This window comes from Dipteris shenzhenensis, chromosome 20 (genome assembly GCF_047967505.1).
Source record: "Dipteris shenzhenensis isolate YYH24624 ecotype China chromosome 20, Dip_SZ_1.0, whole genome shotgun sequence".
Taxonomy (NCBI): Eukaryota; Viridiplantae; Streptophyta; class Polypodiopsida; order Gleicheniales; family Dipteridaceae; genus Dipteris; species Dipteris shenzhenensis.
Window position 1 is genome coordinate 40807476 of NC_141615.1, and position 26071 is coordinate 40833546.

Below are 26071 nucleotides of genomic sequence, written 5' to 3' on the forward strand. Positions count from 1 at the left end.
AAATTCATCCACAAAAACATGCAAACAGTCATGAAGAAGGTGGTTAATGATGACTAGACTAATTGGGACAAGAACTTGATGGAACTAAGGTCATAGTCTCCATGGAGTTTTTGGTTCCAAGCCTTAGTATCGTCATATCCTAATGCCTAAGCCCTAAAGAGTCCATTGCCAACCATCGAAGACTTGTACCTTGCCTCAAAAGTCATGAATGTAGTACAACGCCCTTTGGAAGAAGTGGGTCAACCTATCATGTAAAGATTTGGATTCTCAAGGACAAGGATATAGCGTTACTCTTTCAGTCACAACTTGGCCCTTACTCCATAAAGTTAAAGCTCAGGTTGGCCAGATCATACTCGATCGTGCATGTTTGTATTGGGCATGTTGCAAGGCAAGAAATTAAAGAAGTTGATTGATGGCATTTGCCTTAGGTCCTTATTTTAGACCTATGCTGTCGTTTTGTTTCCATGATGAGCAACCAGAGATGCCAGTTGGTCAATGTGGCATGTGTGGATGTAGTGTGGTCGAATGATGATGCATCATTACTTGGACCCCAAGAATATCTTGATGCAAATTTCCAAAAATGGAAATCATGCAGGTGCATGCATATAGAGCTAAGGGAGCTTATCTCCCCTTCATCTCCTTGGCAATGCCTCCGAGTTTTGCAAATTGCATACTTATGTTCCTGCTATTGCTAGTCTTGAGGCTGCTTACACTACCCTTAGTTTCCATCATGCTCTTCTTGCTTATGACTATACCATTTTTTGCTCGCCTCCACGATCTCCTTCAATGCTTTGCTACAGCAACAACGGTGCAATAGGAGATGCTCAAGGCCTTCAACATCAATCTTGTAGAGATACATGACTAGTTGATTAAGGTGCACCTTGATAAGGCAGGAGCCATTCCCTGGAGTTGCACCCTAAGACTGATAGCATGGTGGCCCAGTTCACTCACCCCAACAATTTGGTTTGGGCGGCCAGTGGTGATACTTGCTTTAGGGGAGTTGGTGAGCACACGACTACACCTTTCCATTGATGTAAGAAAAGAGGTTCAACCAATAAAGACCCCCCCAACATGGAAGCATTGTTCGACAAGAAGCAGACGTTGGAGATCTTGCTTAATGCTCTAGGGGCCAAGGCATTTATATCATGCTATCTATTCTTCTTGAAGCTGCCTAGGATCCTAAATAAGATGGTGAATGTCTCAGCAGGGTGACGAGATGAGATGGTTGCTCCAAGTGATAAAGGAAAATAGATGGCATATGCGTCAATACTTCTAGAAAGGTCCCAAGATGAAGTCAAGAGGGTGCATAATAACAACAACTTGTGCACGAGACTGGGGCAAAATTTCTCAATATTGCTCCCATTCGAAGGAGCTACACTTCCCCCTCTAGTCTCTTGACTCTAGAAGATTTGTTGATGATAGGCATAGCAGAGATTGCAAGAGCAGAATCATTTGTCCTTCAAAGAAGAAGGGTAGAGGTCTCAAGCCCAAGAAGAGGATCCCGAAGCTTGTACAATTTGAAGACTCGGAGGAGTCAGCATAGAAAGAAATGGAGGAGTCGATTGTGATCATGACGGAGCACCTGGAGCCCATTACCTGCTCTCCTCTACTATTCTAGACCTTTGGCACCCCTTGTTCCTTCGTCCTTTCAATCCATTTTGGACTCACCATCGACGACCAAATTTCTAGCTAGCACTGTTCCCTCTTCCTCTTATCGGCATCCCTCTGTTCCCACCCCAGTATTTCCTCTGCCCTCGTATGTCTTCTAGTTTTTGTTTCTATGGTTTCCCTACCCCTTGTGACCACCACCTTATTGCATCATTGGTGCCCTCGACTCGTTAACTTTTTCTAGCCACCTTGCCTCTTTCCAGAAGTGAAAGGCCATTTTAGAGCCCTTGGACTCTCCAAGAAGCAGAAGTTAGAAGTACTCTGCATTGGTAGTAACACTCTCGATCGCGCGTGCCCTTGATCCCCATCGGATGCCTTTCCTACCCCACATACCAAATCAGATTGGCTGGTAGCTCCCTGGTGTGCCCAATACTTGGCTAATTTCTTGGAGGCGGATGGCCCATTTGACAAAGCATCTTCAATGCAAGTGCCAAGCTAGGCTCTATCCTGAATGTAATGACAAGGGAGGCAACATATCAAAGAGAGCAGTTGGAGGAGTGCAATTAGCTCAAAGTTCACTAGTCTCTATAGCTGTAGCAAAGATCCAAGCATCTCTAGATGCCAGACTACCTTCGAAGCCAGCATGAGTTATCTCAAACCCGGTGTTCCTCGAAGCTTAAAACCACTAACATAGTGGATGCTCATATCTGACTAGACCCAAATGAGCTTGTAAAGTTCATAAGGATTTTGAATAGAAAGCACGTGGCCCTATGGCAACATTACATCCAGCAGCTACACGTAATCTAGTTTGGCTGCAAATCTATGGTGTTGCTCCAAAACAACAAGCCAACGAAGCCAGACAGTGATGCGGGCATTGTGGTCCTCAAACCAGATCTTGTAGATTATCTGCCCGGCCACAAAGGGCAATGAGGACCGAAAGTAGGCCACAATAGGCAGTGCCCACCTGGCCACCAGCAAACTAAACCATGACCCAAAATAGGTACGTAATAGAGCTCACCATGGCACAATAGAAGGCCAAGGCACCCATGATCGAGGTGCTAGCCATGTCAAATGCCCTCACAACTTTTGGGAAGGACTTGGCTCAGGGCACTTCCACTGAGTCCCTGTAGGTCATTCTCCTAAAAGACCAAATTGCCATCCTCCAACAACAGTTGGATGCATGTAAGAAAGGCTCAAGGTAGTACACCCACAATAGTATGCCATCGTGCTATTCTCCCTCGACTCCTCCCCCCGTATCCACTCACTCCACCCATTTCTTAGCTTATCCCTACGGCCGTACAAGTCCCCAATGATGATGACGAAGAGGTCGTGGATGGATAAAGCCCTCCACCCTGATGGAAGGTGTTGCAAGAAGGTCTCTAGTCATCCAATAGTGGGTAACAACTTTTTGCTTCCGACTTTCATCTTAGAGAAGAAAGATTAGACCTTAGATGATGGTATGCATCGTTATAGCCGAGCATGCCCCTCTAAGTTGGACATCAATAGCCCATTCTGAGGAAGCCATCTCCCACAATAGTTGGCACCCACCTAGTTGATTTTGGTGGCACACGTTCTTAGTTTTGGCCCCATCTCATAAATAGTTTGGCGCAATCCCTCCTAGATCAGCTTCTCAGTCCACATGTTAACATTGAGGAGCTTAAAAAATTCAGTGTTGGAATTTTCGATGCATGCTTTTCCTTAGGTAGTTTGGGGAAACACCATCCCAGCCTCAAGAACTTACAAAACTTTTTTAAACCATCGTTTGAGTCATTTTCAACTCAGAGTTAGCATATTCAGCTTCTTAGTCCGGATGTTAACATTGAAGAGCTACAAAATTTCAACATTGGAGTTTTCGGTGCATGCCTTTCCTTAAGTAGTTTGGGGAAACACCATCCTAGCCTCAAGCACCTACAAAATTTTTTTGAACCATCATTTAAGTCATTTCCAACTCATAGTTAGCATTGTTTGAGTCATTTATGAGTTCTTAGTCCTAGCAGTGGTCGTCCTAAATTGATGTATATATTAGCATAGTTTGTGCATATTACTTTAAGGCATCTAACTTCTCATCAAGCCTTGTAGGAGTTTGTAGATTTTCATCCATACTTTAGGAGTGCCAACCCACCTCTAATTAGTTTGACTTTGGACTAGGCATCATCTGACTTGTAAAGACTACTCAAGACCTCAAAAAGCAAAGCAGACTCCCTATCCGAAAGAGCATAGTGATCTCTTAAGGCATTGGGTGATCTCCAACATGCTCTCTTAGAGTCCCACAGATGCATCCAAAGCTCGATCCCTTTTCCGTAAAGTGGCCTTGTAGCACATACAACCAACCAAGCAATGGCTTTTCACTGCATAGTAACAACCCAGCTCTACCACAAACTTTTGACCAGGCTCGCATCCCCCCTTGACCCCGTCTTACCCCTCCACCTCATGAGGTGGCTATGAGACTTCCAAGCCTCCACCAATCTACCAATGAGGTCAGACCCAACAATATTTGCTAATCATACCAAGACATCCCCTTCCATGAACCCACCCCCTTCCCTTTAGCATTTTGAAGAAACCACTTGCAACTCTCTACCCATGGAGCTCAGCATAGAAACATCTTAGGTAACTACTTCCCTAGAGGGAGACATTATGTAAGTCAATATCTGGGACTTCCAAACTACCTGCAACCTTGGGAACCTTCATGGCTTCCCACGGTATGTAGTGCCATTTCCTGACTGACATATCTCTACCCAAATGAAGGATCTAATCATTTTCCAATCTCTTTCTAGCGGCTTTTCTTAAACTGCCAGATTGTAGGCAGGTATGTCGTAGAAGCAGTCACGAGAGTAGCTCCAAGCCCTAATCTTTTGCCAAACCCTCCCAATGGAATCAATCAAACCTTTGCTGGAGGGTGATTCCAACTCCTAGAGGAGCTCCCAAATATCTCACTACCATGCCTTCTCCACCCATTTCATGGGCAAGGCATCCAACCATGGCTGTCTAGGAGCTGAATCACAATATGGATACCAAATGTTTTTGGCCAGCTGCAAATCAACCTAGAGGCATGACATAATTTCTGTAGGACCCCACAAAGGTTCCCAATACTTTCTTGAGAATCCAAGGTAAGTGCCACCATGTCATCAACAAAAAGTTACGAACAGAAACGATCCCTTGAAGGAGGCTGAACCCTCTTATAAAACCCTTATTAATATATTATTTAATTAGATGAATTAGAGGGACAATGCAAATTGCAAACAGGAGGGGGGCCAAGGGGCAACCTTGCTTGATTGACCTTTGCAAGGAAAATTGACCAACCACCCCACCATTCAAATAGAGTATTATTGAGGAATTTGCAAAAAGAGCATTGACCATTTAGCAAAAATCCCCAAAGCCCAACTTTCTAAGCACTGTATGCATATAATCCCACCAAACACCATGATAAGCTTGAAGCCACCAAGCAACACACACTTCTAACTTGATGCCATTGCATAATCCAAAGTTGAGGAGATGTTTAGCACGTTCTCAAAAATGTCACAGCCTTTGATAAAGCCATTATGTTCTCTGTCCACTACTCCCATGCAAATATCTCAAATCCAGCATGCCAATGCTTTGGCAATAATCTTGGTCTCTAGTTCCTCAAACCACCAATATCCATCCCAGTGAGTTAGCCACCAGATTAAAAGAAGACCCCATCCAAGCAGGCATACTAGGGAAATTGACCCAATTTAGACACTCTTTGAAAATGGATTCATCAACATTGAATGAGGGACTCCATAGGATTATGAGGACCACCGCTCCCATAAACACAAATGATCGACTTAAAACATCATTTTTTATCTCGTTTGAGACACACCACAATAGGAAGAGCCCTTTCCCCATGAACCACACAACATAACCTTCCATTGGGATATCACACTCATAAGTAGGAACTCACGTAGCTCACCTAGTGGAGGAGCTCACCAGCAAAGAAAAGATGAACCCCCCCATTTGCTAGCTTCTCCACCTCTGGCTTAATGGCATCAAAGTGAAGATAAACACGAAACTGAGTGTTTAGTGCCATGCTCACAAAGATCTCACGTTCAGCTTCCCTCCGAGCCACATCTGCACACACTAAATCCCATGCAACCTCCCATGAAAGGTCCAAAGATCCCACATAAAGTTTATGAGAGAATGTCTCAGCATAAGAAGGCGGCCGCTCTTTTGAGCCCAAAACCTTACCATCTCCTCCAGACCTACGTTCGTCGTTTGAACGGCCCCCCTCAACACCTCCCCCTATGCTCTCGGAAAGGGGTTGGTAGACCACCAACCAAGTCAGATGACATCTGAGTAGTCTCAGGAACCTCACCAGGAAAGTCCCCACACCTCCCACTCCGCGACAATGGGAGATCTCGGATAGGCAAGAAGATCACAAACAGAGCAACTGCAGAGACCTCGAGCACCCTCGCTCAAGCCTTTTTTCAAGAATTTTCATTTTCAGTTTCCAAATTGAGCTTAGACAATAGTAATAAGTATATAGTATTAATGCTTTTGGATTTTTCTTTGATCCTAGTTTGAAAATGAACTTTACACATGTCCAAAATTGTTGTGAATAATGTACTTAGATTTCTAATTGTCATTTAAGGGTTTTAGCACTATTTATGCAAAAAAGTCTACTCTATTTTCTCATTATATATGAATCAATTTACACCAAACTCATGACATTTCAAAGCAACATCAACACGGAAGCATCAACTAAGTTGGATATAGCGAGTATGGAACTTGGAAGCACAAAAAGGAGATGATTGTGGAAATGGTATGACATAATTCCACAACCGATTGTTGATCCTAAGAGGGATGCAACTACCCCTTCCATTTCAATGTTTGCCAATATTTGAAACTTATAAAAAACCTACAATTTAGCCACAAGCTATTTCTTTTCTTCTAAAATTTGAAAGAACATATGTAGAACTTAGCTTGACCAACTTGTGCCATGATTTTAATTACTATATAAGTATACCTTCAATAAAATAATCCATGATCTCAACATGTTCTCTCCAACTCCTTACGTTATTTATATGCTACTTCTTAAATTAATGATACATCATGCATTGAATCTCTTCATGCAAACATATATAAATTAAAAGTAACCAAAAGAGAAAATGTAATCATGAAAAGGTAACATGTTGCAAAAGAAATTCACTTTCTGCCATTACTTTAAGATGTGCACAAAGCTTGCATATAGCCTACATTTGGTGGTGATTGCCCCTTATTCCACAACAAAATAAGACAATAGTTAAAGTTTGACCACTTCCTTGTTAACAAGTGATCACAACTTGCTTCACCACTTTGAACATGAGGAGATGTTTTGCCATGCCATAGTTTTGGTAAGCTCTAAAAGATTATGTAGCCTTTTCATGATAATAAAGTTGGCATGGCATGAGATTGTGTGGATTAGTTAAGATAAGGGCCAACAAATGCTATTGTCATAGAAAATACATTCTACCTGGAGTAACTCGAGACAATCAAGAATTTACCAAAGCATCTTCTTTATTTAACATTTAGGCCAATCGGGCATAAAAGAATGCTTTCACATTTCTCATTGGCAAGAATATTACTTTGTGTTGGCAAGAAGTATTACTAGTGATAAGTAGTTAACTCTCTCACATTATAAGGCACAAGAAGTATTAAATGTGGAAGGCAACCCTTAAGAGTGTTGAGATTGGCATCGTATGCATTTTAGGTTTATTTAAGGCAACCCTTGATTCCATCAATGGCTTTCCTTCTTGTGTTAATGGATTGAATTTGTTATCCTTACATATGTTGTAGCTTTGTTTTCTTACCTCCATGCTATAACTTTGTTTAAAAATAATACATTGAAGTCCCTAGAAATGTCAAATGCATGCATTAATAAGTTACACCATGTATCATTATATTTTTAGTTTATGGTGTGCAACGATTAGAAAGCCTTGATATGACTAGCTATGGAGACATATATTGGCTTTAAGAGTAGTATAAAGCATCAATGATATTTTTTCCCTTCTTTTCAATGGATTGAAACCCTCTCTTAATTGCTCTTCAACATTGCCAGAACTTTGTGGTACTCTTACCCCCTTGGGCCCCTTAGGCTAAATCTGGTGCATCATTTATAACTCTTCTTCTCTCAAAGGTGTGAAGTCTTCCACGAGCTAGTACATGATTCTGACCTTGTTAGGGCTCTTAGGCGTGGAGCTCACTCTTGATTTTTATAGTCAAGGTATCTTTTGGAAAAATTAGAGGACATGTGGCTCGTTACTACAACTTCTCTTTCAATAGTTGATGTGCCCTTGGTCTCCTTTGTCCCTTCCATCCCTCCCCTCCCCTCTCTCCTCTCCTCTCCTTTTCCCTTTCACTACTGAAGTTTTTGGTTTTGGAGTTGCATTTCCCTCATATGATTAAGGTGGCTTTGCCATCTCATTTCAAGGGCAATAGTATTCAATTTGGATGGCAGTGAAGCGAGACAATGGATCTGCTCCCTCATTGTCTCTTTGCATCCCCTGAAGAAAGTTTCGTTCTCCTCTCGAGTCGATGCCGGTCTCTTGAGGTACGTAGCAAACCAAAAGAGAAGAGCACTCTAACACGCGAGCGTGTATACAAAAAGAAAGGGGGATGGAGTGAAGGTGGACGCAACACGTGGAGGAGGTGGGGGGTGACACGGGGAAGATCGGACGGCAGGGAGGGGGGGAAATCGACGGTGAGGAAGGGGAAAGATCGGGCGGTGGGGGATGAAGGAAAGGGGGAAAGATCGGACGGAGGGGGGGAGGTGTCTATTCATGAAGGAAGAAGAAGAAGAAGAAGAGGGCCAAAGTGAACGAGTCATTTTTTTTTGGGGGCCTGCGAGGACCCAAGTTTTTCTGAGCTTTTTGGCTATGGCGTTTTGCCCTAACACTCTTCTTCTCATCGCCTGATCTCCCTCCATGGCCATATCCTTTCTTGCCTTCTTCACCCTCATGCTTCCCCTCTGACCCTCGTCACCCTCCATGGGCTCCCAGATCCTCGAGCAGTTCGGTGCCGAGTCCCGCCTCGCCCGCCTCTGCGATGATTCCGACGACGTCGACGACGACCCCGCCCCCGACTCCTGGGAACTCGCCGACTTGGAAGAAAGCATGAAGAAGCTGCTCGCTTCCTCCACCCCCGCGCTCCCGGACAATGGCGGAGCCGGCTGCCTGAAAGTCGCACCTCTGGTTGTGGCTGCTCATTCCGTGGACGATGGGGCTTTTGCGTCGACTGCGGAAGCCGGGGAGGTCGATAGTTTCTTGAGAGAAGCTCTTCGGGGTAAAGATCGCCTGACAAGTAAGTGGGAATTCTGATGCTCTGCACCGTGGACATGTATTCGAATTGCCATTATTCTTGAAATGGTATTTGCGTTTTCCGGCCTCCAGTAGAGTTCGTTACTTCGTGGACGTTGAAAATCAGAGGCGTCGCGGCCCTAGTTTGAATTATTGGCTTCCTTCACGTTTTATATGTGCTATTCTCGTGTTTTCCTTAAATACAAACGGTGTCCTTGTTTATAAGTGCTGTATGCTAAGCTGTGTTCTGAGGTTAGAGGATATGTAGCGGGTTTTCGGAGAGCACGTGTTTGTATTTCCTGAGCCTGGATGCCAATTCCCCACAATATTTGGAAACATGGTGAATAATAAGAACTTAACATGCGAAGTATGAGACAACTTTGTTCTGATATGACGCGTCGTGCGATATTTAGTTGCATCATTGGATACGGACAGGTGTTGTCTCTTGTTATATCTGGCATGTCACAAGCAATTTGCACCACAAGTATGGGCCTGAGCTTTACACTGTTGTTGTCTCTTTCTGCTTCTGATTGTGTACTAATCTTTTGTGTGCTTCTATTATCATTCAAACTACGCTTTAGAAGCGTTAGAACTTAGTGCATGCGTGTGTGTGGGCATGTGCGAACGAGCGTGCATTTGTCTCTCTCTCGTCCCCCTCGTTCTTTTGTCACTCTCGTCCCCCTCCGCCACCCCTCCCCACTCCCTCCTGTGCCCTTTTCTGAACCAATATCTAATTGTTAATGCAGTATTAAGGCTGGAGCAGGAGGTTGAAAAGTTTATGCGGAATCCCAAAATGCAGCAGCTTGAATTCCAACCAATGCCATCTTCATATTTGCGTCTTGCAGCTCATAGAGTTGTACAGCATTACAACCTTCAATCATCAGTGGTTGACTGTAACACCCCTGAGGGAACACGCATCATTGCCAGGAAGACGGCAGAAAGCAGGTTTCCAAGGGTGCGGTTGGCTGATATCCCGTCAGACACACGATTGGAAGATAAGCCTCTGCATGTAATTCAACACAAAGTAGAACTTAAGCGAAGACCTTCAAGAGGTTCAAGACTAAATGGGGAAAACAATGGTTCAGATGACTTGTCATCCAGATTGAATCCATCTAAAAGTGTGGAGGAGAGGAAGGAGGAATACAACAAGGCTAGGGCGAGGATATTTTGCAGTAGTGACTTGGCAGGGAATTTCACAGATGAGGAAGCCTTAGCGTTGGAGGTTTCCCAGAATTTGGATGTATTTTCCAATGCTACATTTTCCAACGCTTCTGTTCGAGTAGACAACAAACTAGAGCAATCTGCCGACACTATCGCATGTGGCGAGCTGAATGATGGGCTGGCAAGAACCGCCAGTGGGAAAGCAGAACGGGATTTGTCTGTCAGGTATAAATTTAACACCAACAGAGTGGCGATTTTCAAGGATCGAGAGAAGGATCGCAAGGATCCAGACTACGATCGCGGCTATGACAGGTGAAAATCAGTAACACTTTTCATTAATCTTCATGTTGCAGTGTTATTTTCTGGTCTTGCATGGTCTTTTCCCATTCCTGTACTTTGAACTGAGCTCATAGTCAGTGTTGCACATAAATAGCTTCTACACTCAAACCACTGGTGCAGAGTTTTTAATTGTATCTGACATCATAGTGATGAGAGAGAGAGAGAGAGAGAGAGAGAGAGAGAGAGAGAGAGAGAGGACACAGTAAGGGTTAGAGAGGTTTGCACAAAAATAGGGAGCAGAGACAAAAATAAGGGTTGGAGAGGACACAGTAAGGGTTAGAGAGGTTTGCACAAAAATAGGGAGCAGAGACAAAAATAAGGGGGGGGGGGAGAGAGAGAGTACTGTTCTTCAAGATGGTCATCCTCATGGTCTAGCACATCATCCACGAATCTTAGAGCGTCTACCATTGCACATGATAGTATGCAGTCCTGAGCGGGTAAAAAACTCCCAAATTCCCCCAAGAAGAGAACTGTAAGTGTTACACTCCTAGAACGTGTGAGAATGAGAACAAGAGAGAAGCTGCACTCTTCTAGAACCATGCGTATGCCTTTTTTTTCCTTTGCTGGCCGCATGTGCCTTCCTCCCCTATCTGTACCTCTCTCTTTATGCCGGCTCGGTACTGACCGTGTCCTTATTGCTCTCCTTTCCCACATCTAGCCCACTTGGTGATAGTGACAATGAGGGTGACGCTATGCACTCGTGTTTTGTACCCCTAAAAACCCCATTAACCTGTTGGTTATGCCCTCTCTCTATACACTTGCTGTACATTCAGCCATACTTGGATTTGATCATTGCAGGGTGGTCTTTTGAACACAACTTTACCCCATACTCTGCATAGCCAGGATTCACATACACCCTTCCTTCCTTATGCTTCCTTACCTTCATGACCATATGTGACACAGAGCATAAAAGCACCAAAGATCAAACCATATCCACGATTTCACACGATGCCAAAGACATGCAAACCCTCTGCCTCCAATGTGAGATCCTCCAATACACCAAATTTAATATATAAGATTTTGTGAACCAAATAGAAGGGGTCCTCGAGCTAGGGGCTAAAGGTTCTCTCCCACGTGTTCGTGCCCAATCAGCCATGGTTTCCCATACTACCAGAGCTTGCCCATAGTTGCTCTCGGCAAGTCTACCTGTGATCCACCATGTCTGTAGTAGGAGTAAGCCACTAGCTGCAATTAATGTCTGTCAGCAATTAATGATCATAGTCAAATCTCACTAGCATTTCATCCAAGTTTTGGATTCAGCGTCCAAACTTATTTTTAGAGATTTTAACAATCTAAGATTCAAGGTCTAACACTCGGATCTTGGATTTTGTGTCTAGCATCCGAATCTTGAACTCCATGTATGCATACCTAGATCTTAGATTTCTCACTTGGAATATGGATCTCGAATATTCAAGTTTCTACATGTGGACTCACACTTCCGGATTCCGCATGAGCACACCTAGATCCTGGATTTCAACTCTCGTGGTATGGATCCGGCCTTAGTTTTTTCATTTGCATGTCATATTCTCGAGACATGGATTTGGCCATAGTTTTGTTGATACGTTACCATATGGCAAATGCTTACGGCCACAGAAGAATGACTGATCATAGTTCAAATCTCACTAGCATTTCATTCAAGTTTTGGATTCAGCGTCCAGACTTATTTTAGAGATTTTAACAATCTAAGATTTCGAGGTCTAACACTCGGATCTTGGATTTTGTGTCTAGCATCCGTATCTTGAACTCCATGTATGCATACCTAGATCTTTCCATATTCTCACTTGGAATATGGATCTAAATATTCAAGTTTCTATATGTGGATTCACATTTTCGGATTCCGCACGAGCACACCTAGATCTTGGATTTCAACTCTCGTGGTATGGATCCGGCCTTAGTTTTTTCATTTGCATGTCATATTCTCGAGACATGGATTTGGCCATAGTTTTGTTGATACGTTACCGTATGGCAAATGCTTACGGCCACGGAAGAATGATTGGAGTATGGTTTTGCCCTTGGGATTGAATCATACGTACTATAATTTTACCCCCAAAAAACCAGGAAAATATGCATTGAAAACATTTAACTGACAGAGTGTTATAGAATTTGGAACATCAAACTTAAGAGTTCAAACTTGTAATTTTAAAGTCATAAAAGAGTCTTAGACTCAAAGTCTCTGATACGTGGGGATAGATCAATCATCAAAGTGGCATAATGCAGTGGTGCATTGTGAAGTCTGGACAGTGGCACGCTAACATATAATCTGTAGACACAAGGTAGTAGGTAGTGGGAACTTGGAAGTAGGTACTACACCAAAACATCAAAGAAAAGGCTAAGATATACCATACAAGAAAGGTAGCCAGATCTTGAAATTAAGCTAAAATGCTTCACAATTGATGAGGCTGAAGCCTCAAGCTGCATCCTCCATCATCATCATTAGCATCAGTGTCGTTCTCCGTGTCCTCATCATCTCATCACTAACATCCTCATCTACCTTGCCATGGGATTCCAAACTCCAAAAGCATGGAGCTGCTTGAAGCTGCAACTTCTTGCCCTTTTTTGTCTCTGTAATTTCTTGCAAAGCAAGCAGCCTCTCATCATCCTTCCTTGTTGATCATATCCAAGGTTACTTTTATCTTCTCGAATCCCCTTTCCTTGATTTTGGAGATGTGACCCATATTCAGCAACTAAGCAATCCCCAATTTATGGGGCAATCTAATAGCTCACAGGCCAGCCAAAAGGCCAGCCATCTCAGCCAACCAAGTGGCCAGAAAGACCAGCTGGTCTGGCCGACCAGAACTGGCCGACCAGTTGGCCGACCAGCTGGCAGGCCCACCGACCAGCTGGCCGACCAGCTGGCAGACCTACCGACCAGCTGGCCGACCAGCTAGGTCTGGCCTATAAAAGGCTTCTGCCCCCACACTTCCTTTGACAGGACAGGACCTGCAGCTGCTCCTCATCTCCTCCATCTTTTGCTGCAGGCCCGCCTGCTCCATCTACCTCTCCTCTTCAGATCTGCCTTCACTGCTGCCTCCACTTCTGCCTCCTCTGCTGCCTCCTCTTCTGCCTCTCCTTCCTGCCTCCTGGCTGCTCCATCCTCTCCTCCAGATCTGTCCCAACTTCTGCTCCTCTGCTCAGATCTGCTCCTCTACTTCAGCTCTGTCCCTTCTGCTCCAGATCTGTCCCATCCTACTCCAAGATCTGTCCCCTTCTGCTCCTCTGCTCCAGATCAGCTCCTTCTGCTTCAGATCTGTCCCATCCTACTCCAAGATCTGTCCCCTTCTGCTCCTCTGCTCCAGATCAGCTCCTTCTGCTCCAGATCTGTCCCATCCTACTCCAGATCTGTCCCCTTCTGCTCCTCTACTCCAGATCAGCTCCTTCTGCTCCAGATCGGTCCCATCCTACTCCAAATCTGTCCCCTTTTGCTCCTCTGCTCCAGATCAGCTCCTTCTGCCCCAGATCAGCTCCTTTTCTTCATCATGTTGCTATTCCAGATAGCCTGAAGGTTCCTTCCTCAGAGCATGCTGGTTTTCAGCCATTTCCTAGGGCAGCTCCAGGCCTTCATCATCCTCGTCATCATTGAGCTACACGGAGGACTGCGTTACGCTCCCTCTGCTGCTATCTTTTCTACTGTCTCTCTACATGGAATCATCTTTTTGATTCACCTCAGCCACGGTCCTTCAGACACGACGGCTTGAGGTTCTTGTATTCAGTTTTTCATATTACCGATAGGCACTATGTTTTCTGAGTTCCGTTCTTCAGTTGGAAGCAGCCTATTGCTTCTTTAGATGCAAATTTCACCTTGTGAGGTTTTTGTCCATGTTGTTACTTGCCGGTATTGCAATAATTCTTTCTATCGTAAGTGGTGCGTTGCCCTATTAGCTAGATCCGGATGCTCGTTTAGGAGAGACTGAAATGAAATCGTTTAGTCTTCAGAAGCAGTGTATCTTGAGTGAAGGGATTTTTTACTACTTTTTGATTAGCCTTCTCCTTTAGTGATAGCCTTCGTCATGGCCGAGTCTGTCCTTCACCTCCGGAGTGCCCACAAAAACTCAGTACGAAGACTTTGTTTAAAGGGATGCTCAAGTATGTGGGTGTGTGGATTTGTATGTGTGACATCATATTTTTATACTGCGGTCTACACCCACTATTGGGCGCTAATGACATTAGTGGGGATATCATAGTAGTTGTATGCGTGATGGAGTCTATGTTTTTCAACCTTATGAGTGACTATCATGAGATTGAAATTGCACTATGTTGTGTTTTTAGAGAATGAATTTGGGCATGTTCTTGGATTCATCTAGAACATAAGATGCCCTGGCTCTTAACATCATACTTCGTGTATCGCTCTAAAACGCCTCCTTGTCACCATCTTGATTTTTTTCTCTTTAAATAGGATGGAGAACAAAACCTACTGCATGCAATGGAGAGTGCATTGTGCCCCATTTATCAACAAATAAAGATTTGACATTTGTCAACTTTGAAGAGTCAACTCCATCTATCGTTTGCATCTTCTGCACCATTTGATTAGTGAGCCCATTTTCTTCCCGATCAGTTAGACTAAGGATCTTCAAAATAGGTGCTTAAATCTTCACAATGACTCTTGCAGCCTGCCACAATGAAGCACCCAATACAAGGAAGACATTCCTCTTCCGTGAGAGTCAAAGATCTTTCCCTGTGAAACATATTTACTGGATTGTATGCTGTATCCTTTTCGCTGAGTTTGCCTGATTTACGAAAATCTTTTCATGTGCATGCAGATGCCTGTGGTAAGAATGATATTGGAGCTGTTCTGACACAGGATGGGCACCTTGTAGAGAGTCGCATATTACAGCCAGCTACAGATTTATGAGATGGAGATGTTGGCTGTACTTCATGCCTTGTCCACTTGCAAACATTATCTTCTAAGAGTTGATTTTATGGCAAAAACGGATCATCAGTCCTTGTGTTGCTTTTTGACGCAATCCAAGCTGTCTGAGAAGCATATGAGGTGAAAGACAAGCTTATAACAGATCCGGTGCTGATTTTGCTAGATTTACAAAAATATTTTCATGTGCACGTAGATGCGTGTGGTAAGAATGGTATTGGAGCTATTTTGACACCAGATGGGCACCTTGTAGAGAGTCGCATATTACATCAAGCTACAGATTTATGAGAAGGAGATGTTGGTTGTACTTCATGCCTTGTCCACTTGGAAACATTATCTTCTAGGAGCTGATTTTATGGCAAAAACAAATCATTAGTCCTTGCGTTGCTTTTTGACGGAATCCAAGCTGTCCGAGAAGCATATGAGGTGGACAAACTTCTTGTCTAGGTATGGCCTAGGGTAGTGCAAAGCAGTATTGCTTATGGGATTACCTCCTAGGATGCCACGTGGCAACTTATGGTATCCCCTAAAAAAAGGAAGAAAACACTTACAAGCCAATAAAGGCCTTTCTACTAACTTTTAGCCTAAGTAAAAAGTAACCCTCTGTTACATCTTCAGAGAAGGAATGGGATAGCATTTATGTGGTGGTGGACAGAATGACAAAACATGCTCATTTCATATCCACTAAGACCCAGTATTCAGTATCACAGGTTGCTTGGCAATTTATTCAGCATGTTTTTGATCATCATGGCTTCCCTCAGGAAATTGTCAGTATCTGTCTAGGGATGAAAAGCAAAAGAAAACTGAAGACTAGTGCCCGTGCCCTTGACAAGGAATTTATTACACACAGTCAGTCACCCTTTGCCTCTCCTGTGTTATTAAAGGATGGCTCATTTAGAATGTGTATTGATTACAGGGATGAATAGGTTTCCTATCCCTAGAATTGATGATCTACTGGATGAGCTTAGAGGGGCAAAGTACTTCACAAAGATTGACTTAAGGTCAGGCTATCATCCTTATTGGAGATGAACATAAAACTGCCTTCAGGACAGAACATGGGCTTTATCAATTCAAAGTGATGACATTTGGCCTAACCAATGCACTTGCAACTTTCCAGGCCCTAATGAACAAGGTATTGCAGCCTTTCCTCTATAAATGTGTGTTGGTATTCTTTGATGATATACTGGTCTACATCAAAACAAAAGAAGAGCATTTATTGCATGTCCAGCAAGTATTGGAAGTATTGAGGGCACACGAGTTGTATGCCAAATCAAGTAAATGCACTCTCATGGCTGAAGAAGTGGAATATTTGGGCCATATTATCAGCAGTAGTGGCATTAAGGTGGATCCCAGCAAGGTAAAGTGTGTAAAGGATTGGCCTATACCTCAGAATATCAGCTAGCTGATAGGGTTCCTTGGTCTAGCATCATTTTATAGAAGGTTTACAAGGCATTTTGCCAAATTGGCAGCTCCTCTCACTGATCTTCTAAAAAAGAATGCTTTCCAATGGTCTGACAGTGGAAATAAGAGCTTTGAAGCATTAAAGGAGGCATTAACTTCAGCGCCTATCTTGGTATGTCCTGATTTCTCTCAACCTTTTATAATTGAGGCTGATGCTAGTGGAAGGGGCAATGGAGCTGTCCTAAAGCAGAATCATGGAGTTATTGCCTTTGAAAGTCGGAAATTGGATGACAAAGAGTCAAGTTTCCACATTTATGACCAAGAGATGTTGGCAATACTTCATGTTATAAAAAAGTGGCACCACTACATTTATGGCAGCCATTTCAAGGTCAAGACTGATCATAAGACTCTCAGATATTTTCTATCTCAGTCTTCTCTATCACCCAAGCAAAGGAGATGGCTATCCATTGTGCAAAACTATGACTTTGACATAGATTACAAGATGGGCAAAGAAAATATTGTGGCAGATTCTCTTTCTAGGATATGGGCTTGTACTTTATCATCTATTACTGAGGTTTATAAAGATTGGATCCATGGCATTCAAGAAGAGTATCTCAATGATCCTCAAGCAGCTGCTATGTTCCAAGACTTGCAAGATCCTGACTATCAGCAATATCCCAATTTCAAGTTGCACAATGGGCTCTTGTGGTATAATGATAGAATATTTCTTACTGAAAATTCCTCCTATAAGCTGCTAATCTTGCAGGAATTTCACTCATCTCCTATGGCTGGGCATATAGGCCTCAACGTATGATAAGGTTTACTGGAAGGGGCTTTGGAAGGATGTTCTTGCTTATTTTTCAAAGCTGTAAACCCTGTCAACAAAACAGGGAGTTGAATTTCAGGCCAGCTGGTCTACGACAACCTCTACCTATACCTCAAGGTAAATGGACACATATCAGCATGGACTTTATTACAGGTCTACCAATGACCTCTAAGGGTTGGAACAATATCTTTGTGGTTGTTGATAGACTTACTAAAGCTGCCCACTCATTCCGACTAAGACCCAATTTACAGCTTCCAAGGTGGCTAAGCAATTCATGGAGAATGTGTTTAAATTACATGGACTTCCTCAGGAGATTGTGAGTGATCGTGATGCTAAGTTCATGGGGCATTTTTGGCAAGAGCTTTTCAGTTCCATGGGAACACTTCTTACCCCAAGTATAGCAGAGCACCCTCAAACTGATGGGAAGAGTATCTAAGGCATTTTTGCTTTGAGACCCAAGCATCGTGGGATCAATGGTTGCATCTAGCTGAATTTTGTTATAATACCAGCCAGCAATGGTTGCATACTTCAATTGGTATGAGCCCTTTTGAAGCCATGTTTGGCTGTAAAGCTCATGTCCCATCAACCATTATCGATCAAGCATTGACAAACCAACAAGCCAAGGATGATTTGGCTCACATGACTGCTCTATTACAGCAATGTAAAGATAATATGGTAAGGGCCCAAGCAAGGATGAAGGATTATGCTGATGAGCATAGGAGAGATCTTCATTTTGAAGAAGGGAATTATGTATTTCTCAGATTACATAAGTCTAGGCATGCTTCTTTGAAAGGTAATACCAATGTTAAACTTGCTCATAGGTATTATGGACCTTACAAGGTTTTGAGGAAAGTTGGGGAAGTGGCTTATGAGTTGGAGCTCCCACCATCCTAGAATACACAAAGTATTCCATGTATCACTGCTCAAGAAGTATTTGGGACCTAAGGAGCAAGTTATGGAAGAGCTACCTCCCAAATTGAGTATATACCTGAGAAGATCCTTGGATTTAGAGATCATGTGTTGAGGAACAAGTCCTACATGGAATATCTTATCAAATGGAGAGGTCTACCTGATGAGGACAATTTGCTTAGCTGAATTCTATGGCCAAAATTGAGTCTTTATGAGCAGATTTGATTTTCTCTTGCTATATAGCATATATGGACATGCTGCAGCCAGCATTCACTATCAGCATGTCTCTCACTGGATTATACGATCAGATCTGCTATATTGGACAGCATAGCTCTTCCACCCAATTGCTTGATTTCTTGGGAATATTATATGATCCATTTACAGATCAGCATGCCTACAGGGAGGTATTTGACTGAGTCTCATTGATCAGTTGATGTGACCAGAATTGAGCTGTTCAGGTTTACAAGGAGCATTGTATGTCCAAGTTACAGCCTTTTCAAATTTGAGGAGGGAGGATTGTAAAAGAGGGTTACTTTTTACTTAGGCTAAAAGTTAGTAGAAAGTGTTAGAAATGACCCAACAGAGGGTACGCACAGCGGAAGACTTATAGTAATGCCTAGGAGCTCACACAGTGTGCGTGTGGGATGTGGAATCACAAACTTCTTTACTTAATGTGCATAAAATAGGTGTGCAGACTCATCAATGAACCAGCCAGATAGAGAAACCACCAAAATATATATTTCCGTCCAAAACTATGGACACAATACAAAATAGAGAGATCCAGAGTCCCACCAATGGTGTGGTCCTCTGATCTTACCACAAGGTCCTCCTCCTATCTGCTGGATATCTCTAGACTCGAGCCCGCGTGCTCCACCTCGAGCGTAAGTAGACTTTCCGTCCAAAGATCTCAGCACCTTGCTGCCCTAGTAGAAAGCCTAGGCTCAGCCCCAAGTGAGCTCAGTCTGCAGCAACTCTGGTCCTGCTTTGCCTCTTGGATGTAGGCCCAAAGATCAGGCTTCTGCTGCTCCTGCTGCTCCTCTGTTTGCTGACTTGCTGGATGCTGAAATGAGGCCAAGAGCCTCTCCTTATATATGCCCTAAGGCCTGCTGAGAAAACCGACCAGCCAGCCTCGTACTGGCCAACCAGACTGGCCGACCAGTCTGCTGCTGGTCCAGCCCTTTAAGGGCTCACAAAACTAGGCCTTTATGGCCCACACTTTTAGGGCTTTTGGCTCTCCAATCTAGGCAAGGACCTAGCCCGTAGGTTAGCCCTATATAAGGCCTGGTTGGCTGTCTCTCTCCTTGCCGACCCATGTGCTGGTCGGTCCCGCCTCTGCTGCGCCACTCTGATCTGCCCACTTCCAAGCCTGCTCCATCACTTGGATGCCCCGCCATCTGCACTGTAGTTCGCGCCATCTGTTGCAGCCTTCTTCTCTTGTGAGGTGCTGCCCATGTGACAGCCCCCTTCTATGGGCATCTTCTACCCTAGGTCTCCCTCCCCCACGCTCTCCTCATTTGGGGGCTTACAGATGGGGAGGTGACCTTTCCAACACCCCCTCTCACCGACACATCTCGGCCCAATGCCAACACGTCGATGACGATGCTCCAGTAACTCCCTGGTTGTAGTCCTCCGAAACTCTTCGATGTCGAAATCTTTTCTTGGCTTTTCATCTAGTGGCTCCTGCTCCACCAGGTCTGGTTCCGCTTCCGCACACCATCTTGGTACACAGGTCCATCTCTGGTAGCAGCTCCTGGCACCTCCTCCAGTCACGTTCCCGCCTTCGAACTCGAGCAATCCAGCCATCACGATCTTCTAGTTGTCCCCCTCATAATGAGTGAACAACCTGGAGTCTTCTAGGCACCATGCTCTGAGGGTCTGTTTCAACCCGTCCTTCCTTTGGCAAGGTTTGTAACAAAAGTACATCTCCAGAAAACCTGGACCGTGAACTTTAAACGCACTTGACTGAACCTGAGTCACCCTCCTTCTCGCAAGGGCACAATCCTCCAGTCGTGGAAGTCGATTCCCAAGAGCATCTGAATCAGGGTCGTCCTTTAGCAAGGTCCCTATCTTCAGGCTCCCACACCTTTGAGCCTCCTACTTGGGCTCTGATACCATGTTAGAAATCACCCAACAGAGGGTACGCACAGCGGAAGACTTATAGTAATGCCCAGGAGCTCACACAGTGTGCGTGTGGGATGTAGAATCACAAACTTCTTTACTTAATGTGCATAAAATAGGTGTGCAGACTCATCAATAGACAATGAACCAGCCAGATAGAGAAACCACCAAAATATATATTTCCATCCAAAACTATGGACACAATACAAAAGAGATAGATCCAGAGTCCCACCAATGGTGTGGTCCTCTGATCTTACCACAAGGTCCTAATCCTATCTGCTGGATATCTCTAGACTCGAGACCGCGTGCTCCACCTCGAGCGTAAGTAGACTTTCCGTCCAAAGATCTCAGCACCTTGCTGCCCTAGTAGACAGCCTAGGCTCAGCCCCAAGTGAGCTTAGTCTGCAGCAACTCTGGCCCTGCTTTGCCTCCTGGATGTAGGCCCAAAGATCAGGCTTCTAGTGCTCCTGCTGCTCCTCTGTTTGCTGACTTGCTGCTGTCTCTCTCTTCTCCGGGCATCTTCTGCCCTAGGTCTCCCTCCCCCACGCTCTCCTCATTTGGGGGCTTACAGATGGGGAGGTGACCTTTCCTACAGAAAGGCCTTTATTGACTTGTAAGTGTTTTCTTCTTTTCTTAGGGGATACCATAAGTTGCCACGTGGCATCCTAGGAGGTAATCCCACTACCCTGGGCCATACCTATATAAGGGCTCTAGTTGTACTTGGCAAGACAATTCATGACTTGTACTTCATTGCTGAAATAGAAATTACAGCAAGAGTTCAATACTCAGCTGAATTCTAAAAAGGATTGACTTCCTCCTGTCCTTGTGCAGCCCCTCACAAGTCTTTGTTGTACGTCCAGCCCTTGACCTTCCACTCCTACCTTTTTCCTAACACATAAGGTACTTCACTACTCAACTTTCCTGCACATTCTGTCAAATTAGGGGAGTTTACTGTCAGTTAGGAGCAGTCTTGTTGCAGAAGAAGGCAACCTTGTGATGAAATCAATAGCGATATGAGTCCATTTGACTTCTTGAATAGGGAGAGGCTGTAAGAGACCTGCAGGTAGATGGCTGTCCACCTTATTCTGTTGGCAAGGCAAGCATTCAGTGACATTTAACCACATCCCGCCACATGCCATCCCATAGTGATACCAGCATGTCCTGATGTAGGAGATGAGTGCATCTGCATTCCCTACAAAACCAGCCGTTTATACTTTGAATGTGGCACTCTATCCTTGCGGTACAACAGCCCATTATGAAGCTTAAATTCAGCATGCGCATGCCCTTGGTTTGAAGGCTCTTGTAACTCCAGAAATATGGGAGCTGCCTTCGAATCCTGCGTATACTCTTCCTGAATCCCATGAATCCAATCTTGATAGATGGTGGAAACGGCAAGTAGACTGCAAGCCCACATTCTAGACAAAGCATCGGCAACGACATTTTCTTTCCCCTTCCTGTACTCAATGTTAAAATCGTAAGACTGGGACTGCAGCCATCCACCTCTTCTGCTTCATGGACAAATTGCGCTGCGTAAGAAGTACTTGAGTGTCCTATGATCCGTCTTAACCTTAATGCTGCTACTGTACAGGTAGTGGTGCCATTTCTCGAAAGCATGTAGTATGGCCAGCATTTCCTTATCATAAATATGATAGTCCAGCTGTAAATTATCTGCCCTCGAAAGCTATAACTCCATGTTGCTGTTGCAGAACAGCCCCCAGTCCTTTGCCACTTGCATCTGTCTCTACAATGAAAGGGCGTGAAAAATCAGGGCACACTACTAGTATAGGTGCATTACTCAAGGCATGTTTGAGGTCCTCAAAACTGAGTGCTACTGCTGTCCACAAGCATGTGAACAGTCCTGCCATTAACTTGCCCTTTCAATCTGATAGTTTCAGCACTTTTAGCACCCATCAAGGCATGAAGAGAGATGGTATAAAGTGTTGGCTGGGCATCCCAATAAATTTCGTCTTCGTCCACAGGAGCATTTCCACAAGGATGCTCACATGCATGAAAATCGTAGGTCTATGACCTCGCATGCCACGAGTGGGCTGAATGTCCAGTGATGACATATCATGAATATCATGACCAGTCGCACCACCCGGATCAAAAAAGAACTCAATCTTCTTCGTGACTCCATTGTTAGGAGCCTCATCTGCATCATGTGATCTTGTTGTCTCGAGAGGCATCGAATGAATCTGTAACATCAACCAAATACGATGGCAAACAACGCAATGGCAACAACGTTGGCGATGGCGAGAGCAACTCAAAAGACTTGTGATAGAGAATTGGTTGGCCAGCAATTGAACTAGCGGGACAGGTGCCAACGCTAGCAGGTGCATAGGCCCAAGCTCAGAGAGAGAGAGAGAGAGAGAGAGAGAGAGAGAGAGAGAGAGAGAGGGAGGTGTTTTGGTCACAAGTTGCTGTTATGATATGTAAAGCATACTTCAAGTCTTCTGCAGTCTGTAGCTAATTGGGGGGGGGGGGAGAGAGAGAGAGAGAGAGAGAGAGAGAGAGAGAGAGAGAGAGAGAGAGGTCTTGGTCTTGGTGAACACATTTTAATGGTATTCTGTAGCTAATACATACTTTTTTGAATTTCAGATACATGCAACGCTTTGATCCTGGCTTTGGTATAAATCCAGGACCCTTCGGAATGCAGGCAGTCTATACGCCTCTAGTCAATTACAATACTGAGTTTCCACAATTAGGCGGTTCCGTGAGGCCCCCAATCTGTGTTGATCCTCCATTGCCTCGGGTGACACAGCCCATGAGGGGTCCATGGGCCGGATCCTCAAACTCCTTAGGTTATGGCCATCCAGATCCAATGATGGGGGCCTTTAACCCAGGGCATTTGGGTCCTCATTCTGGATCAGGGGTGTATATGCATCCACCCCAATTCACGTGTCCTGGTCCCACCATGACATATGTCCATCCACAAGAGCAATTCCAACAGTCAGTTTCCCAGGTTTGTGTGCGATGAAATAATTCTTTCGGTTAAGGTTTCCTTTTCATACTTTGCCTATGGCCAAATTCTTTTTCTGCAAGCATGTCAATTATGTAATACAACTTTTCGATTTTGAATTTGGCAGCCTCATTTACAGTCTGAAAGAAGTTTCAGCCAAGCTCGGCGCCGTTGAGGCACCGGGCCCTGCCTGCACCTGCTGGCCTTGTATGCAGAGCCACGCCACTGAATTGTCTCAAGGCTCTGCTATGCTCTGTCATTTTGTAAACTATCTTGCAAGCTGCTGGCAGGATCATTGCAGGCAAAACACTGAGGAAGATTGCAGGAATTATGGGAGTGTAAGGCTTGGTGATTGGAATCACCTTTACTCACCATATCATCTCAACACCTGTTCCCCTTGCTTTGCTAAACAGGATTTCCTCAGTGTCATTATTTCTGAGATTTGGGAAGTAGAGTTTGGTAGAAACAACTCTTTGGTGGAGTATGGGCAGATGAAGCTGTAAAAACACCCTCACTCCCTGAAGTTGTGGAAGGTTTCTAGCCCAACTGGGCTAAATATGCTTCTCTTTCACACGAAGCAAGGTAAGCCTACTATTTAACTTCAGTAGTAGGGCTTTCCCCCCTCTGCCTCATTAATTTGTCTCACTCTTAAGCGGTGGTCATTCTGTTCACATTGTTTGCAGGCAGCACAAGTGTCTTTGGAGCACTAGCAAGTCATTTGTGAGAATCATGGGCCATGTCACCTTATATGCTTACTTCCGGATACCGTGGAGAGACCTATTGGCCTTGACCAAATTTGCTGTACTTTTGGTTGCATTAACAGCTTAGCGATGCATCCAGGATTACTTGGTGGTATCAACAAATGCGGTATCAACAAAGTTTTGAATTGCGATGAGCTCTTAGCATGCTGCTGCTGCGAGATTTGCTTGCCCTCAAAAGGGAGTTGTGGAGTGTATTTTGCAGTGGAATTGTGATTAGGCTGTTATGTTTGGTTTTATGGAGGACAAAAAATATGTAGAGCGTCGTGACTCAGTAAGTTGGCAGTGGTAGCTTTCTAAATGTTTTCTTGTCACTGGGATTTATTACTATTACGGATGTATCAATTATCAGAGGCTGCTGAAAGACAGTCACTCTCTGTATATTTGCTAATATTCAAAAATAAAGCTACCCTAGGCTAGGTGTCTGCCCATATCTCTTGCATTTATGATCTGGGTGGGTAACTTCAATCTTTCAAATGCTGAGGTTGTGTTTGAATCCTGTACAGAATGTCAATTTTATGTGTTGTGGAGGGGTTAACGTTTTAGCTTTTATGATTCCTGCTGTGCAACTCACTGTTTGGTGTAGTAGCTTGGTTAACTTTTGAACTTTTATGATTCATGCTGTGCAACCCTACTGTTCGGTGTTGCAGTTCAGTCTAATATCATGTTTTTTTGATCAAGGTCTCCTTTTGTATTTGATGAGGTTTTCCTTTGGAGCATCAACTACATGTGTCAACAAATTATCTATTTGTAATGTCATTGACGCACAGGTGCAACTTACTGTTTGGTAAGGTAGCTTATTGACTGTTATGGTTCCTGATGTACAACAGCTATTTGGTATAGCAGCTTGGTTAGATCTTGAGTTTTTCTGAGTTCTGCTGCTATGCAACTACATTTAAGTGAGGAGGCTAGTGGTGATGACGACCAAGATCTCATTTGGCTGCCCTTAACGAGGTTCTCCTTCGTAGCGGCAAGGTCATTGTGGGTTATTTGCCATTCTGGTGTGTTAATGTTTTGGTTGGCAACTAAAACCAATTGAATGAAAATGATCAACCAACCTTGCTGTGCCCTAGGTAAATAGACAAGCTGTGGGCATGTTGTGTTAAAAAAAGAAAACCACAGAAAAGAAACTTATATTAATGCCTGAAATAAACCTCCATACAAATCACAACCAAAGCATATAAAATGCAAGGTGATGCTGGAATCAATGAGTAAGTGAATGTCTGAAAATGACCAACCGACCTTCCTGTGCCATTTGGTAAAGAGACAAGCTGTGGGTAAAAACACAGAAAAGAAACTTATATTAATACCTGAAATAAACCTCCATATAAATCAGCAAAACCCTAAGAATGTGTTGATCATGGGGAATAGAAAAGAGAACTGATTTGCCCCCTGAAAAGGTCCAACCTGTTTCCTAAGCGCCAAACAGATTGCCTAGAGAGTCTTTGGAACGGGGGCTTACGACCACAGGTGTGAGCTGTATAACCCAATGAATACCACTTTTTGTGAACATAGAAGATATGCTTGTAGGCCATGCTTTGCAGAAATGCGCTCGCTCTAGACCTTGGAGCCCCATGCTCCCAAATAGCTCGCAAAGTGTAGATAATATCTTGTCGACGGAGTGATGGCGACCCAAATGTGCCATGTAGCGATGCTAGCAACTGTCTCCCACACACTATCCTCTACCATCGTGCCAATTGGGGGAGGAATTGCCTCATGTTCCTTGATCTTGGTCATTGTTTGGCCGTGAATGCAAAAGGTTGTAGTGGGGGGCTCAATCAAAAACGTGTGCGTACCCTTCGTGAGTCAAGCAACCATCTACATTCTCTCTCTACATTG

At 44.1% G+C, this 26071-nt stretch overlaps 1 protein-coding gene across 1 annotated transcript; it reads left to right on the forward strand.

The window, feature by feature from the left end:
- Nucleotides 1–8429: 8429 nt before the first annotated feature.
- On the forward strand, nucleotides 8430–24761 carry LOC147889669 (uncharacterized). The gene is made up of 5 exons (XM_087391492.1): nucleotides 8430–8901; nucleotides 9644–10370; nucleotides 23114–23477; nucleotides 23602–24056; nucleotides 24158–24761. Exons 1-4 carry the CDS (start codon nucleotides 8589–8591, stop codon nucleotides 23647–23649), a joined length of 1452 nt encoding a protein of 483 aa, XP_087247618.1. The 5' UTR covers nucleotides 8430–8588; the 3' UTR covers nucleotides 23650–24056; nucleotides 24158–24761.
- The last annotated feature ends 1310 nt before the right edge of the window (nucleotides 24762–26071 follow it).